The sequence below is a fragment of the Bombina bombina genome, chromosome 6 (assembly GCF_027579735.1).
Source record: "Bombina bombina isolate aBomBom1 chromosome 6, aBomBom1.pri, whole genome shotgun sequence".
Classification (NCBI taxonomy): domain Eukaryota; kingdom Metazoa; phylum Chordata; class Amphibia; order Anura; family Bombinatoridae; genus Bombina; species Bombina bombina.
In genome coordinates, this window is record NC_069504.1 from 31,456,983 (window position 1) to 31,472,618 (window position 15,636).

Genomic DNA, 15,636 nt, shown 5'->3' on the forward strand with positions numbered 1-15,636 from the left:
CCAACTCTTAGTAGAAGATGGTAAAAGGTCATCTCTGACTCCTATTCAGTGCTTGGTTTTGTCATACAAAGACTGTGTCTGGCCTGCCTTCCTGGTTTTGGCCTAGACAAAGTTCCTGGCTTACATCACCTGTATTACTCTTACTTGTACTGATATCTGTGCACTGAGTTACTGGCTGAAGACTATTGGATCTGATTTCTGAGCTTGCATTCTCTTACAACGCCTGACTTCTGACTGATCTTCTGGTGCTGACCCCCAGGTTTGTCTACAAACCATTCTCCAGCTTCCATCTACATGTGCCTCCAGACCATCTTCTGCCTTACTGGTTTCAATCATCAGACCAGGTAATTTCCTGATTACCTTAAATAACAAGCTCCAGAATTAACAGACTCTCTCTTACATACTATTGGCAAAAAGTTTGCAGGTCTTACATGGGAACCAAAAAACCCTCCTTCCATGTTATTTCAATATAATGTTAAAGGGACACTGAACCCAAATTTTTTCTTTCATGATTCAGATAGAGCATGCAATTTTAGGCAATTTTCTAATTTACTCCTATTATCAATTTTTCTTTGTTCTCTTGCTATCTTTGTTTGAAAAAGAAGGCATCTAAGCAAATTGTTTGTTCAGAACCATGGACAGCACTTGTATATTGGTGCTGTCCAATCAGCAAGGACAACCCAGTTTGTTCACCAAAAATGGGCCGGCATCTAAACTTACATTCTTGCTTTTCAAATAAACATACCAAGAGAATGAAGAAAATTTGATAATAGGAGTAAATTAGAAAGTTGCTTAAAATTGCATGCTCTATCTGAATCACGAAAGAAAAAAATTGGGTTCAGTGTCCCTTTAACTTTATCTACTTTCACCACAAGACTTACTACTTACTGTAATTGGCTCCTGTTATCACCCATCCTTGATATGCAAAACCTTTTTCCCACTTTGGGCAGTTTTGTGTAAAATTAAATATTTTTTTTAATAATCAAATATTTAAAGATGAATGAAAGAGACATTGGGGCTTATTTATCATTTGTCTGGCGGACATGATCAGCTGTAGCAATCATGTCCGCCAGACATCGCTGAATGCCGAAAGCATACGCTGTCGGCATTTAGCATTGCACAAGCAGCTCTAGTTCCGCCCCCTGCATATTCACAGCCACGGCGCCTAGCAGAAGGTGTCAATCAACACGATCGTATGAGATCTGGCAGACTGATGTCCGCAGCCTCAGTGGCAGCGGACGAGTTAAGGAGCAGTGGTCTTAACTTCTGCACACAAACAGGGGTAATATTGTATAAATATGATTAAGTCAAACCTGATAATGTCAGAAAACATTTTTGATATCACATAAACATATAATCATAAAGTAGGTTATGTTAGAAGATTTTGTACATGTTACATTTAAAGGCATTTAAATATTTGTCTACAGAACAGTGAGTCCTAATTACAAGCTAGAATTGAAAAACAATGTTAAGCAAGGTATCTTTGCATGAGCATTCACAAACGGGGGAAAAAGGGGCATTTGCCCCTCTCTGGATTTTCCTCCCAATCTGGAGTACAAACTGCAGAAATCTTCCTGTAAGTAGCTCCATTTTAAAGCACAGTTATATAGCATTCTGGAATTTGTAGTACACTATTTCACTCTTAGCATTGTGATGTTGCACTTCTGGACTTCTAATTCCCAGCATGCCTGATGGGGAGTGAGCTTCCTGGAAAGCAGAACATTTTACATGACTTCCATAATATATATCTATATGTGTATATATATTCAGTGTCTGGGCACAGTTTTTTTTGCACACCCTGGGACAATGTCTTTGGACGCCCATGTGTCTTTGTATCTTATTTTACCTCAATAGCTTACTAAACTTTCTAAAAATGTTCTCCAGTGAGCATGGTCATCTCTCCTACTCTTTTGTAGTTTTTACAATACTTCAGGCCCTTCCCCTGTTTGTTACAGGTTTACCTGTTAACCTGGGATTTGTTCCATTACTGGTTACCAAGATACGATCTCAGATTCCTCCTGCCACTGCCTCAGTATTGTCCTCTTCTCCACCAGTTTTCTAACTACTAGATCCTGAACGCTTATATGCACTGATAGTACTACAGACATATCTGTGGTGTGTGCATATACGTCATCCAGATGCCTCCATCATTATAGAATGTACTGCAGCTAAGTGTAGTTATGATTGGTATTAATAACACAGCTAATACATTTATATTAGAAACATAAATCATTATGGATCTTTTACCAGCAGACACAAGCTCTTACTGAGAAGCAGAGGATTACATATCAAGCACAACTGTTAAAAGTTATAGACTATGATTACGGCTGCTGGCCGAAACATGTAAGCCCTGGTGTCACGCTCACACACCTACTTTGTTTGTGCTGTTTCTATAGCCTGTTTGGCGTTTTAAATTATACTGAATAAAATTTGGATTTTATTATATACAAAAGCTGGATCCTGCCTTCTTTGTGATTAAAAGTTATAGATAACATAAAACAGTGGTTGGACCTCACGTAATGAAAAGGTTATTGCATGTTTTAAATATACCACTTTTCCTGCAAGACGTCTTCTTATAATCTTCCTCCAATTTTCTCTTAATTTGGTTGACCAATTTATGGAGCTTGTCCACCCTGTCTGTAGGTATTTTACTATTTTCCATGTTATTTCTGAGGTCACTCTGAATAGTAGTCAGAGTCTTTGTAAGCCACTCCTCATCATATTCCTCCAAGGACTGGTTTAAATGTTGGACCTTTTGCTCAACATAGATGAACAGTTCTTGATCCTCCGTAATACTCAACATGACCTTCAAGTCTTTCTTAATGTGCTTGAGCATCTTGATGTTTTTATTCCCAGCTTTGCCAAAGGAATTTCCACATAATCTATAAGAGGCAACCACAATTGTTATTAGTCTTATTAGGCTTACATAATACAGTTAGATTTTATATATTTTTATGTATAGATTTGCACATCAATTATATAGATTTATATAACATCAGATCAGAATTTACAGAATAATACAACTAAATAACAAACACACTCATTGCTCTATGTATTTGTTTTGTATGTCTTTAGTTTGATTTGGGGAGATGTGGTCCATGAGCCCTTAAATATCTCATTTTTTGACACTTTGCTTAATTAAATCCATAGAGTGTGGATACATTTATATACAGTATAACTATGTGGTTATCTACTACTGAGAGTTTCAGTAGTCACGGTATACATGAAACTTAAACTTTGTGTTGGATATTAAATACAAAGATTGCAAGCTTTTGGCACAAATAAATAAACAGTATCTTCACACAAGTCTTACAATCAAACCCTCTGCACCAGAATGAATTGTAAATCCTTTTTATAAGTTTGAAATACCTTAGTCTGCCTTGTTTTGATCTAAAATCTGTTGCAGATCGCTTAGCAAATAGGAGTCCTATCCGCTTATCTATTCAGTTACATTGCAATCATTTTTTTATTTTCATTTTTTACAGTTTTCCCATTGTTTATGACATTACATAGAAAAGTAGACTGATTTAATAGGCACATGAGATACAGATAAAGACCTAGATTACAAAAGGAGAAATATTGATAATGCAGGGTGCGCTATCAAGATCACTGGGCTGCGCTAGGATTAGTATGCAAATTTATATTACAAGTCCATGGTAAAGAAGTATCTTGTGGACAGACACAAGTCAGGAGATGGATACAAGAAAATATCAAATTCTTTATCAATGCCTAGAAGCACAGTGAATTATATTATTAAGTGGAAGGTATTTGGTACAACACAGACCCTCTCTGGATCAGGACGTCACTCCAAACTGGATAAAATAACCAAGAGGAAACTGGTCAGAGAGGCTACCAAGAGGCCCACAGCAACTCTGAAAAAGTTGCAGGAATTTATAACAAAGAGTGGTCATTGTGTGCATGTGACAACAATTTCATAAATTCTCCACAAATGTGGCTTGCATGGGAGGCTTGCAAGAAAAAAGCCACTCCTGAAGACAGGCCACATGCAGTTATAACTGAGCTTTGCAATAACACACCTAGGAGATTCTGAGGCCACATGGAAAAAGGTGCTATGGTCAGATGAGACTGAATTGTTTGGCCTCAACACCAAACGATATGTCTGGAGGAAATCCAATACAGCTCACCATCCCAATAACACCATACCTACAGTAAAGCATGGAGGTGGTAATATCCTCCTGTTATTGGGGTGTTTCTCTGCAGCAGGCACTGGAGCACTTGTCAGGATAGAAGGAATAATGTATGGGGCAAAATACCATCAAATCCTTGAGGAAAATCTGATGCCCTCTGCCAGGAAGTTGTCAATGGGAAGAGAGGTTTACTTTCCAACATGATAATGACCCAAAGAACACAGCGAAAATGACCACACAGTGGATGAATGAGAAAAAGGTGAATGTCCTTGCATGGCCTAGTCAGAACCCAGGCTTAAACCCCATTGAATATCTGTGGCATGACTTGAAGACTGCAGTCCACAAACGGTCACCATCAAATGTAACAGAAGTGGAGCAGTTCTGCAAAGAAGAGTGGTCAAATATTGCACAGTCTAGATGTCCAAAGTTAGTAGAGACAAATCCCAATTCACTGACCTTTCTCAAGACTGCAGGTCTTATATTTTGAATTCAGGTTCTAGACATTCCTGTAACATTTTTTGTCCACCTGTTAGGATTTACATAATTTTGGATAAAAACATAGGCAAAACCCCAATTCGGAGCCACTTACATTTCACACCCACCGGTTTCAAGCAACCTGGAATCTATCCACCTGTGCATTGTAACCCATTGTTTTTATAAATAGAGGCCTAGATTTAGAGTTGGGCGGTAGCCGTCAAAACCAGCGTTAGAGGCTCCTAACGCTGGTTTTGGGCTACCGCCGGTATTTGGAGTCAGTCAGGAAAGGGTCTAACGCTCACTTTCCAGCCGCGACTTTTCCATACCGCAGATCCCCCTAAGTCAATTACGTATCCTAGTGAGCGTTAGAAATCTAACTACAAAACTCCAGCCGCAGAAAAAAGTCAGTAGTTAAGAGCTTTCTGGGCTAACGCCGGTTTATAAAGCTCTTAACTACTGTGCTCTAAAGTACACTAACACCCATAAACTACCTATGTACCCCTAAACCGAGGTCCTCCCACATCGCCGCCACTCGATTACATTTTTTTAACCCCTAATCTGCCGACCGCCACCTACGTTATCCTTATGTACCCCTAATCTGCTGTCCCTAACACCGCCGACCCCTATATTATATTTATTAGCCCCTAATCTGCCCCCCTCAACGTCGCCTCCACCTGCCTACACTTATTAACCCCTAATCTGCCGAGCGGATCTCACCGCTACTATAATAAAGTTATTAACCCCTAATCCGCCTCACTCCCGCCTCAATAACCCTATAATAAATAGTATTAACCCCTAATCTGCCCTCCCTAACATCGCCGACACCTAACTTCAATTATTAACCCCTAATCTGCCGACCAAATCTCGCCGCTACTGTAATAAATGTATTAACCCCTAAAGCTAAGTCTAACCCTAACACTAACACCCCCCTAAGTTAAATATAATTTAAATCTAACGAAATAAATTAACTCTTATTAAATAAATTATTCCTATTTAAAGCTAAATACTTACCTGTAAAATAAACCCTAATATAGCTACAATTTAAATTATAAAATATATTATAGCTATTTTAGGATTTATATTTATTTTACAGGTAACTTTGTATTTATTTTAACCAGGTACAATAGCTATTAAATAGTTAAGAACTATTTAATAGCTAAAATAGTTAAAATAATTACAAAATTACCTGTAAAATAAATCCTAACCTAAGTTACAATTAAACCTAACACTACACTATCAATAAATTAATTAAATAAAATACCTACAATTACCTACAATTAAACCTAACACTACACTATCAATAAATTAATTAAATAGAATATCTTCAAATAAATACAATGAAATAAACTAACTAAAGTACAAAAAATAAAAAAGAACTAAGTTACAAAAAATAAAAAAATATTTACAAACATCAGAAAAATATTACAGCAATTTTAAACTAATTACACCTACTCTAAGCCCCCTAATAAAATAACAAAGACCCCCAAAATAAAAAAATGCCCTACCCTATTCTAAATTACAAAAGTTCAAAGCTCTTTTACCTTACCAGCCCTGAACAGGGCACTTTGCGGGGCATGCCCCAAAGAATTCAGCTCTTTTGCCTGTAAAAAAAACACATACAATACCCCTCCCAACATTACAACCCACCACCCACATACCCCTAATCTAACCCAAACCCCCCTTAAATAAACCTAACACTAAGTCCCTGAAGATCTTCCTACCTTATCTTCACCATACCAGGTTCACCTATCGATCCAGAAGAGCTCCTCCGATGTCTTGATCCAAGCCCAAGCGGGGGGCTGAAGATGTCCATGATCCGGCTGAAGTCTTCATTCAAGCGGGAGCTGAAGAGGTCCATGATCCGGCTGAAGTCTTCTATCAATGGCATCTTCAATCTTCTTTCTTCCGGATCCATGTTCATCCCGCCGACGCGGAACATCCATCTTCACCGACGACTTCCCGACGAATGACGGTTCCTTTAAGGGACGTCATCCAAGACGGCGTCTCTCGAATTCTGATTGGCTGATAGGATTCTATCAGCCAATCGGAATTAAGGTAGGAAAATTCTGATTGGCTGATGGAATCAGCCAATCAGAATCAAGTTCAATCCGATTGGCTGATCCGATCAGCCAATCAGATTGAGCTCGCATTCTATTGGCGGTTCCGATCAGCCAATAGAATGCGAGCTCAATCTGATTGGCTGATCGGATCAGCCAATCGGATTGAACTTGATTCTGATTGGCTGATTCCATCATGGACATCTTCAGCCCCCCGCTTGGGCTTGGATCAAGACATCGGAGGAGCTCTTCTGGATCGATCGGTGAACCTGGTATGGTGAAGATAAGGTAGGAAGATCTTCAGGGGCTTAGTGTTAGGTTTATTTAAGGGGGGTTTGGGTTAGATTAGGGGTATGTGGGTGATGGGTTGTAATGTTGGGGGGGGGGGGTATTGTATGTGTTTTTTTTATAGACAAAAGAGCTGAATTCTTTGGGGCATGCCCCGCAAAGGGCCCTGTTCAGGGCTGGTAAGGTAAAAGAGCTTTGAACTTTTGTAATTTAGAATAGGGTAGGGCATTTTTTTATTTTGGGGGTCTTTGTTATTTTATTAGGGGGCTTAGAGTAGGTGTAATTAGTTTAAAATTGTTGTAATATTTTTCTGATGTTTGTAAATATTTTTTTATTTTTTGTAACTTAGTTCTTTTTTATTTTTTGTACTTTAGTTAGTTTATTTCATTGTATTTATTTGTAGATATTGTATTTAATTAATTTATTGATAGTGTAGTGTTAGGTTTAATTGTAGGTAATTGTAGGTATTGTATTTAATTAATTTATTGATAGTGTAGTGTTAGGTTTAATTGTAACTTAGGTTAGGATTTATTTTACAGGTAATTTTGTAATTATTTTAACTATTTTAGCTATTAAATAGTTCTTAACTATTTAATAGCTATTGTACCTGGTTAAAATAAATACAAAGTTACCAGTAAAATAAATATAAATCCTAAAATAGCTATAATATAATTATAATTTATATTGTAGCTATATTAGGGTTTATTTTACAGGTAAGTATTTAGCTTTAAATAGGAATAATTTATTTAATAAGAGTTAATTTATTTTGTTAGATTTAAATTATATTTAACTTAGGGGGGTGTTAGTGTTAGGGTTAGACTTAGTTTTAGGGGTTAATACATTTATTAGAATAGCGGTGAGCTCCAGTCGGCAGATTAGGGGTTAATGTTTGAAGTTAGGTGTCGGCGATGTTAGGGAGGGCAGATTAGGGGTTAATACTATTTATTATAGGGTTATTGAGGCGGGAGTGAGGCGGATTAGGGGTTAATAACTTTATTATAATAGCGGTGCGGTCCGCTCGGCAGATTAGGGGTTAATAAGTGTAGGCAGGTGGAGGCGACGTTGTGGGGGGCAGATTAGGGGCTAATAAATATAATATAGGGGTCGGCGGTGTTAGGGGCAGCAGATTAGGGGTACATAGGGATAATGTAAGTAGCGGCGGTTTACGGAGCGGCAGATTAGGGGTTAAAAAAAATATGCAGGGGTCAGCGATAGCGGGGCGGCAGAATAGGGGTTAATAAGTGTAAGGTTAGGGGTGTTTAGACTGGGGTACATGTTAGAGTGTCAGGTGCAGACGTAGGAAGTGTTTCCCCATAGAAAACAATGGGGCTGCGTTAGGAGCTGAACGAGGCTTTTTTTGCAGGTGTTAGGTTTTTTTTCAGCTCAAACAGCCCCATTGTTTTCTATGGGGGAATCGTGCATGAGCACGTTTTTGAAGCTGGCCGCGTCCGTAAGCACCGCTGGTATCGAGAGTTGAAGTTGCGGTAAATATGCTATACGCTCCTTTTTTGGAGCCTAACGCAGCCATTCTGTGAACTCTAAATACCAGTGGTATTTAAAAGGTGCGGCCAGAAAAAAGCCAGCGTAGCTAACGCACCCCTTTGGCCGCAGAACTCTAAATCTAGGCGAGAGTGTGCATACGCGCTCCTAGCATTCACATATTAGAATTTAAGTTTTATGCGATAGACATTATTTATTAGATTTTTTTGTTGCTATTAATTGTTCTACAAGCATTTTTAAATTGTTCCAAGTGTTTCAATATATATTTTAAAGTGTAACATCGATCCATGACTAATTGTTGTATAATTTTAAATGTACCAACTTTTTTATCTTATGTATTAAATCATATTATTTCAACCTATTGTTACCTTTGGTATTTGACTATCTGCCCATAGACCATGCCTACGTTGTTTTGCGCTCTGATATCCAATCTTAAAATTGAATCCACCCTTGGCAACTAGGTGCCAATTTATTAGAGCTGGAGGTCTGTTGCGTTATATAGTTGGCGCTTAGTTATCACCTTTCCACAGGCTAGTATATATACACACTGTAAACTTGTGCACATGCTCAGTAGGTGTGTCTATGAAAAGACTTTGAAAAAAATTTGCTGATGGAAGTATATTGGACATTTTCTTAAAACTACTGCGCTTTCTGAATCATGAGGTTTAAAGGGACATGAAACATATTTTTTTTCTTACATGATTTAAAATGAGCAACAATTTTACACAACTTTCCAATTTACTTTTATTATCTAATTTAATTCATTCTCTTAATATCCTTTGTTAAATAGGCTCAGTAGCTGCTGATTGGTGGCTGCCCATAGATGCCTTGTGCTATTGGCTCACCCATTGCAATTTCTTCAACAAAGGATACCGAAAGACTGAAGCAAATTAGATAATAGTAGTCATTTGGAATGCTGTATTCTCTGTCCGAAACATGAAAGACAATTTTGGGTTTCATGTCCCTTTAATTTTGCTTTAGTGTTCCTTTGACAAACTATTGATACAAATTATTTTCAGTAAAGATGTATATCTAAATTATCTGCACATTAATTCTAGTGTATTATTTATATGACTTATTTTATCAGTCCTGAGACATTTCATATAAAAGCATCAGACAGCATTTACCCATGGGCTTTACCCGGTTACTAACCCCTGCAATAAATATCTGCACTGTTTTAACAGTCTGTTTATTCCTGTATATTGTTATTAGTTCAGAGACAGTAATCCATCAGTAATCCATCAGCCTCAACATCTACAACAGAATGAGGCTTTTGTTTTCTGCTAGGTGATTACTATTATTACTATAACAATCACTTGATAACTATACAGACATAAAACCCCTTATCTGAATGATGGGACTGCACTAGGGGTCTTATGAGATAGTTATATGGTCAGGGGGTAATGAATAGAACCAATGTTATGAGGTTATTGTCATTGAAATGGCAGTCAGCGTGCAGCTGGATTGATACAGGACACTAATTTGACTAAATGGTCTTTATTTTTTATTTTATTTTTGGGGGGGAGGAAGCATAAGGGATACCCCACACACCTGGTGTTATTTCATATATACCTATGGCACTGTCATTTTTTTTATTACTCATTGTGGACGGTAAGGTTTTTTTTTTTAATACTTATTGCGGTATTGCTCCATTTGCCTTTGCTGTATCCCGGTGGATTCCTAAAATGGCAAGGTGGTGAAAGAATCCACATTCTGTTGGCTGCCTCGCTCTGCCAACATTCCATTGAGGATGCGTGCGCAACTGGCGACACGACGGACGTGTTACAAATGCGATTATAGTATATATATATGTATGAAAACACGAAAGGGGACAGCACTCTTAGGCCGGACCAGGTACACATCCCATGACCCTGCAACATGCACAGCCCCGAGTGCAAAAACAGCACTTTTTCAGGAAGCTGCACCGTCCACAGAGTCACAGGCAGTTAACCCCAGACAGGTCTGGGTGCACGTCCCAAATGGATAAATTACAAAAAATATATACGATAATATAGCACACAGAAAGAGTCCAGCACTCACTTACAAGCTCACAAATAAGATAAAAAGTAACAATGGAAGAGTTAGTTACAGCATCTGGCCAAATGGGACAAGCCCAGGTACCACGTCAAGGTCTCTTCCAAAACCTGGGTCCCAAAACAGCCACACAATGCAGGCTCACAGTCAAACAAACTGGCAAAAAATGAAGGGTGTGTGGGCTTATGTAATCTCTGGTATCTTCATTCTCTTGGTATCTTTATTTGAAAACTCTAGAATGTATGCTTAGGAGGCGGCTCATTTTTGGTTCAGCACCTGGGTAGCGCCTGCTGATTGGTGGCTACATTTAAAAATGGGCCGGCTCTTAAGCTTACATTTTTGCTTTTTTGAATAAAGATACCAAGAGAACAAAGAAAAATTGATCAAAGGAATAAATTAGAAAGTTGCTTAAAATTGATCGGAACAGCCAATAGAATGCGAGCTCAATGTGATTGGCTGATTGGATCAGCCAATCGGATTGAACTTGAATCTGATTGGCTGATTCAATCAGCCAATCAGATTTTTCCTACCTTAATTCCGATTGGCTGATAGAATCCTATCAGCCAATCGGAATTGAAGGGACGCCATCTTGGATGACATCCCTTAAAGGAGCCTTCATTCGTCGGTAGTCCGTAGGTAAAGAAGGATGTTCCGCGTCGGCGGGATGAAGATTGAAGACCCGGCTTGGAAGATGACATCGCCCGGATAGAAGACTTCTTCAGCGCCTCTTGGAAGATGACATCGCCCGGATGGAAGAGTTCTTCAGCGCCACTTGGAGGATCACTTCATCGGATGGAAGATTTCTTCAGCGCCCTTTGGATGATCACTTCTGCCGCTCCGGATGTCCTCTTCGGTTCCATCGCTGCTCGGCTGAGTGAAGACAAGGTAGGATGATCTTCAGGGGATTAGTGTTAGGTTATTTTAAGGGGGGTTTGGGTTAGATTAGCGGTATGTGGGTGGTGGGTTTTAATGTTGGGGGGGGTTGTATTTTTCTTTTACAGGCAAAAGAGCTGAATTCTTTGGGGCATGCCCCACAAATGGCCCTTTTAAGGGCTGGTAAGGTAAAAGAGCTTTGAACTTTTTTAATTTAGAATAGGGTAGGGCATTTTTTTTATTTTGGGGGGGTTTGTTATTTTATTAGGGGGCTTAGATTAGGTGTAAGTAGCTTAAAATTGTTGTAATATTTTTAAAATGTTTGTAACTTATTTTTTTTATTTTTTGTAACTTAGCTTTTTTTATTTGTTGTACTTTAGTTAGTTTATGTAATTGTATTTAATTGTAGTTATTTGTAGTTAATTTATTTAATTTATTTAATGATAGTGTAGTGTTAGGTTTAATTGTAACTTAGGTTAGGATTTATTTTACAGGTAATTTTGTATTTCTTTTAGCTAGGTAGTTATTAAATAGTTAATAACTATTTAATAACTATTCTAACTAGCTAAAATAAATACAAAGTTACCTGTAAAATAAATATAAATCCTAAGATAGCCACAATGTAATTATTAATTACATTGTAGCTATCGTAGGGTTTATTTTACAGGTAAGTATTTAGTTTTAAATAGGAATAATTTATTAAAGTAAAGTGTAGTGTTAGGTGTAATTGTAACTTAGGTTATTTTTTATTTTACAGGTTAGGGTTAGTGTTAGACTTAGGTTTAGGGGTTAATACATTTATTACAGTGGCGGCGGTGTAGTGGGGGGCAGGATAGGGGTTCATAAATGTATTATAGGTGGCGACGGTGTAGGGGGGGCAGATTAGGGGTTAATAAATTTAATATAGGTTGTGGCAGGGTCCGGGAGCGGCGGTTTAGGGGTTAATACATATATTATAGTTGCGGTGGGCTCCGGGAGCGGCGGTTTAGGGGTTAATACATATATTATAGTTGCGGTGGGCTCCGGGAGCGGCGGTTTAGGGGTTAATATGTATAGAGTAGCTTGTGGTGGGCTCCGGGAGCGGCGGTTTAGGGGTTAATATGTATAGAGTAGCTTGCGGTGGGCTCCGGGAGTGGCGGTTTAGGGGGTAATACATTTATTTAGTTGCGGCGGTGTAGGGGGACAGATTAGGGGTGTTTAGACTCGGGGTACATGTTAGGGTGTTAGGTGTAGACAGCTCCCATAGAAATCAATGGGATGTCTGGCAGCAGCGAACTTGTACTTTCGCTATGGTCAGACTCCCATTGATTCCTATGGGATCCGCCGCCTCCAGGGCGGATTGAAAACCAGGTACGCTGGGCCGGAAAAGTGCCGAGCGTACCTGCTAGTTTTTTGATAACTAGCAAAAGTAGTCAGATTGTGCCGTACTTGTGTGCGGAACATCTGGAGTGACGTAAGAATCGATCTGTGTCGGACTGAGTCCGGCGGATTGAAGTTTATGTCACAAAATTCTACTTTTGCCGGTCTCTAGCCTTTGATAACTAAGGCGAATCAACCTCGCCACAAATACGCTGCGGAATTCCAGCGTATTTGAGGTTGACGGCTTGATAACTAGGCCCCTATTCCTTTAACATTGCTGTATGGGAAAATGAAGATTGGATATCATGGGAATTATTATCCTCAGCTTTGTTTGACTCAGTGAGTTTGCGTACATTTTGATCCAGTTTTTCTGATATCAAATGAGAATCTCAGAAAGATTAGACTCAACACCATTGTTATCTAGGCGTACTAATGCAAAAACACATGTTCTAACAAATCAGAGCATGCAAACGACTGTCCCTTTAGAGATGAAAGCAAATGTAAAATATGTATCATAGCCTTGGCAAGTGAGCTGAACAAAGCATACCTTAGGGGTATCTGAGATTCACTAACAGGTCTCATTGTATTCTCTAAGCATTTTACTCTTTCAAGTCTCTACGTTTACTGGTAAGTTTTTATTAAAATATGCAATGTATTTATTACACCGATAGAAAAATACATGTATGTGAAACTAGAAGCAAATACATGTTGAAGTATAGCGAAAGCAAAATTTTACTTGTATATGCTTAACCAAATATCAACAGCAAGTGCTCTACCGAGCAAGATTGTCCATTCCATAGATCTTCGCAAGTTTTACTGAAAAACTCACCAGGACTTTCAGGTTCATGCCCTATTTTTAGACAATTGCCTGAGGTTTGCACACGTGGGGTTGGCTAATGTTTTCTCTCCATGCTGCAGAGTCATTATTTTCCAATTAAGTTCAGCAGTCGGTACTATAATTTGTCTTAATCTCAAACATTTCCCCATGTATGGCATTTAGTTTGTCTTAAAATATGCAGAGCATATTAAAGCATATTTTGTCTTCAAACAAATGCTAAATATGCAGCCTAACATACAAGGTTATTACTAAAATGATTTATTGTAAACGTAACATTATTTCTGAGGAACTGATATTTGTATGAAAAGAAAATGACCTTTTAGCCCCTAATACTGAATGTACAGACAGTTATCCAAATGTGTGTAACAAGGGGTAATACAGCTGGGGCCTGGTGTGATTATGGGGCCGAGGAAGCACTTTACAGGGTAGGCAGAGCATAGCACTGTTATGCTCTATAGCGCCCTCTAATTACTAGAACCTTCACTGGCCATTCTATAACATAGCGCACCTCACTCTGCAGGAACCTGACCAAGGAGGAATAAAGCACTGGCTTTTCTTTCCTAAGATGTTTCATTTAGTTTTAGACTGTTCTTATGAAAGGTCCATCCAAGAGGCGAACTTCACATAATGTATGTACCAGAGGCTGCTGTGTTGCAGACATTTTATGTACGTTGTGACCTTCAGTTTCTGGCTAATAGTGTGTTTAATAAGAAATGTTTTATATATATGAGGTACATCAGCTGGGTAATCAGCATTCGTTTGTCTGAATATTGTCTGACTATGGTAGGATTAACGTTATAGCGGAAGGTGACTTGGTGGGAGGAGCATCATCTCATTCTTAGACCCAGAAAGAACATCTTGAACCTACGTTGTGTTACAGTCTATAATCCTAATCCTCTGCATGAAGAGAGTTTTGTTCTTACTGTGTAACTCTAATTTCTGAACATTTTTCCTACACCTCTATTTCTTAGTTGTTTCTTTCCCAGGTGCTCATTTACATAATGTAAGTTAAAGAAACATACTGCAGTTCCTCCAGTGTCTGGTTTTTCATAAGGCTCTCAGTTAACCCTTCAGTGCCAGCATCTCCTATATCATTGTCACACAGATAAAGAGTCTTCAGACTTGTGTTATGTTCTAGAGCTCTCCACAACTCTTGTGCTCCCTTAGGTCCAAGTTTATTGGCTCCCAACCTGTAGCAAACAAATAATAAATGGTCAGTTTTAAAGGGACAGTCAAGTCCAAAAAAACATTTCATGATTTAAATAGGGCATGCAATTTTAAGCAACTTCCCAATTTACTTTTATCACCAAATTTGCTTTGTTCTCTTGGTATTCTTAGTTGAAAGCTAAAACTAGGAGGTTCATATGCTAATTTCTTAGACCTTGAAGACTGCCTCTAATCTGAATACATTTTAACCACTAGAGGGCATTAGTTCACATGTTTCATATAGATAACATTGAGCTAATGCACGTAAAGTGACCTAGGACTGAGCACTGATTGGCTAAACTGCATGTCTGTCAAAAGAACTAAAATAAGGGGGCAGTCAGCAGAAGCTTAGATACAAGATAATTACAGAGGTAAAAAGTATATTAATATAACTGTGTTGGTTGTGCAAAACTGGGGAATGGTTAATAAAGGGATTATCTTTCTTTTTAAACAACAAAAATTCTGGTGTTGACTGTCCCTTTAACCATAGACAGACAGATAAGGAACTGTAAATATTTGCATCTGCCTCTACATTGTGGGATTTTCCTAACCTTTGGAATGGAATAATTTAGTTTCTAAGACAAGATGCAAATCTTTTACTATTTTTTTCTCACATTTCACACAGCATCAATTAAAGGGGACATAAAATATAACGTATTGGAGAAGGCTAATTTAGCTTTAGGAACATTAGACACTAAGAGCTAAATTAGAAGTGGAGCAATTAGCAGTCCGAAAATTAACCAGATGTCAGACTTAATTAAAAAAAAAATGCCCCAATTGGCATCAAACGTTAATGTGAGGTTGTGTTTTACTAACAATAATAATAGCATCTTTTTTTTTTTTTTTTTTTAAACTG

At 38.3% G+C, this 15,636-nt stretch overlaps 1 protein-coding gene across 2 annotated transcripts in view; it reads right to left on the bottom strand.

Annotated features, from left to right (window-relative positions):
- Window positions 1–2,481: 2,481 nt before the first annotated feature.
- Window positions 2,482–15,636, bottom strand: part of LOC128662555 (uncharacterized) — a 204,142-nt gene continuing 190,987 nt past the window's right edge. For both annotated transcript variants that reach the window (XM_053716347.1, XM_053716348.1), the window contains 2 exons: window positions 14,597–14,764; window positions 2,482–2,882 (listed from right to left, as the gene is read on the bottom strand). In XM_053716347.1, coding sequence (XP_053572322.1) covers window positions 2,513–2,882; window positions 14,597–14,764 — 538 coding nt within the window. In that variant the 3' untranslated portion in view covers window positions 2,482–2,512. The remainder of the gene's footprint in view (window positions 2,883–14,596; window positions 14,765–15,636) is intronic.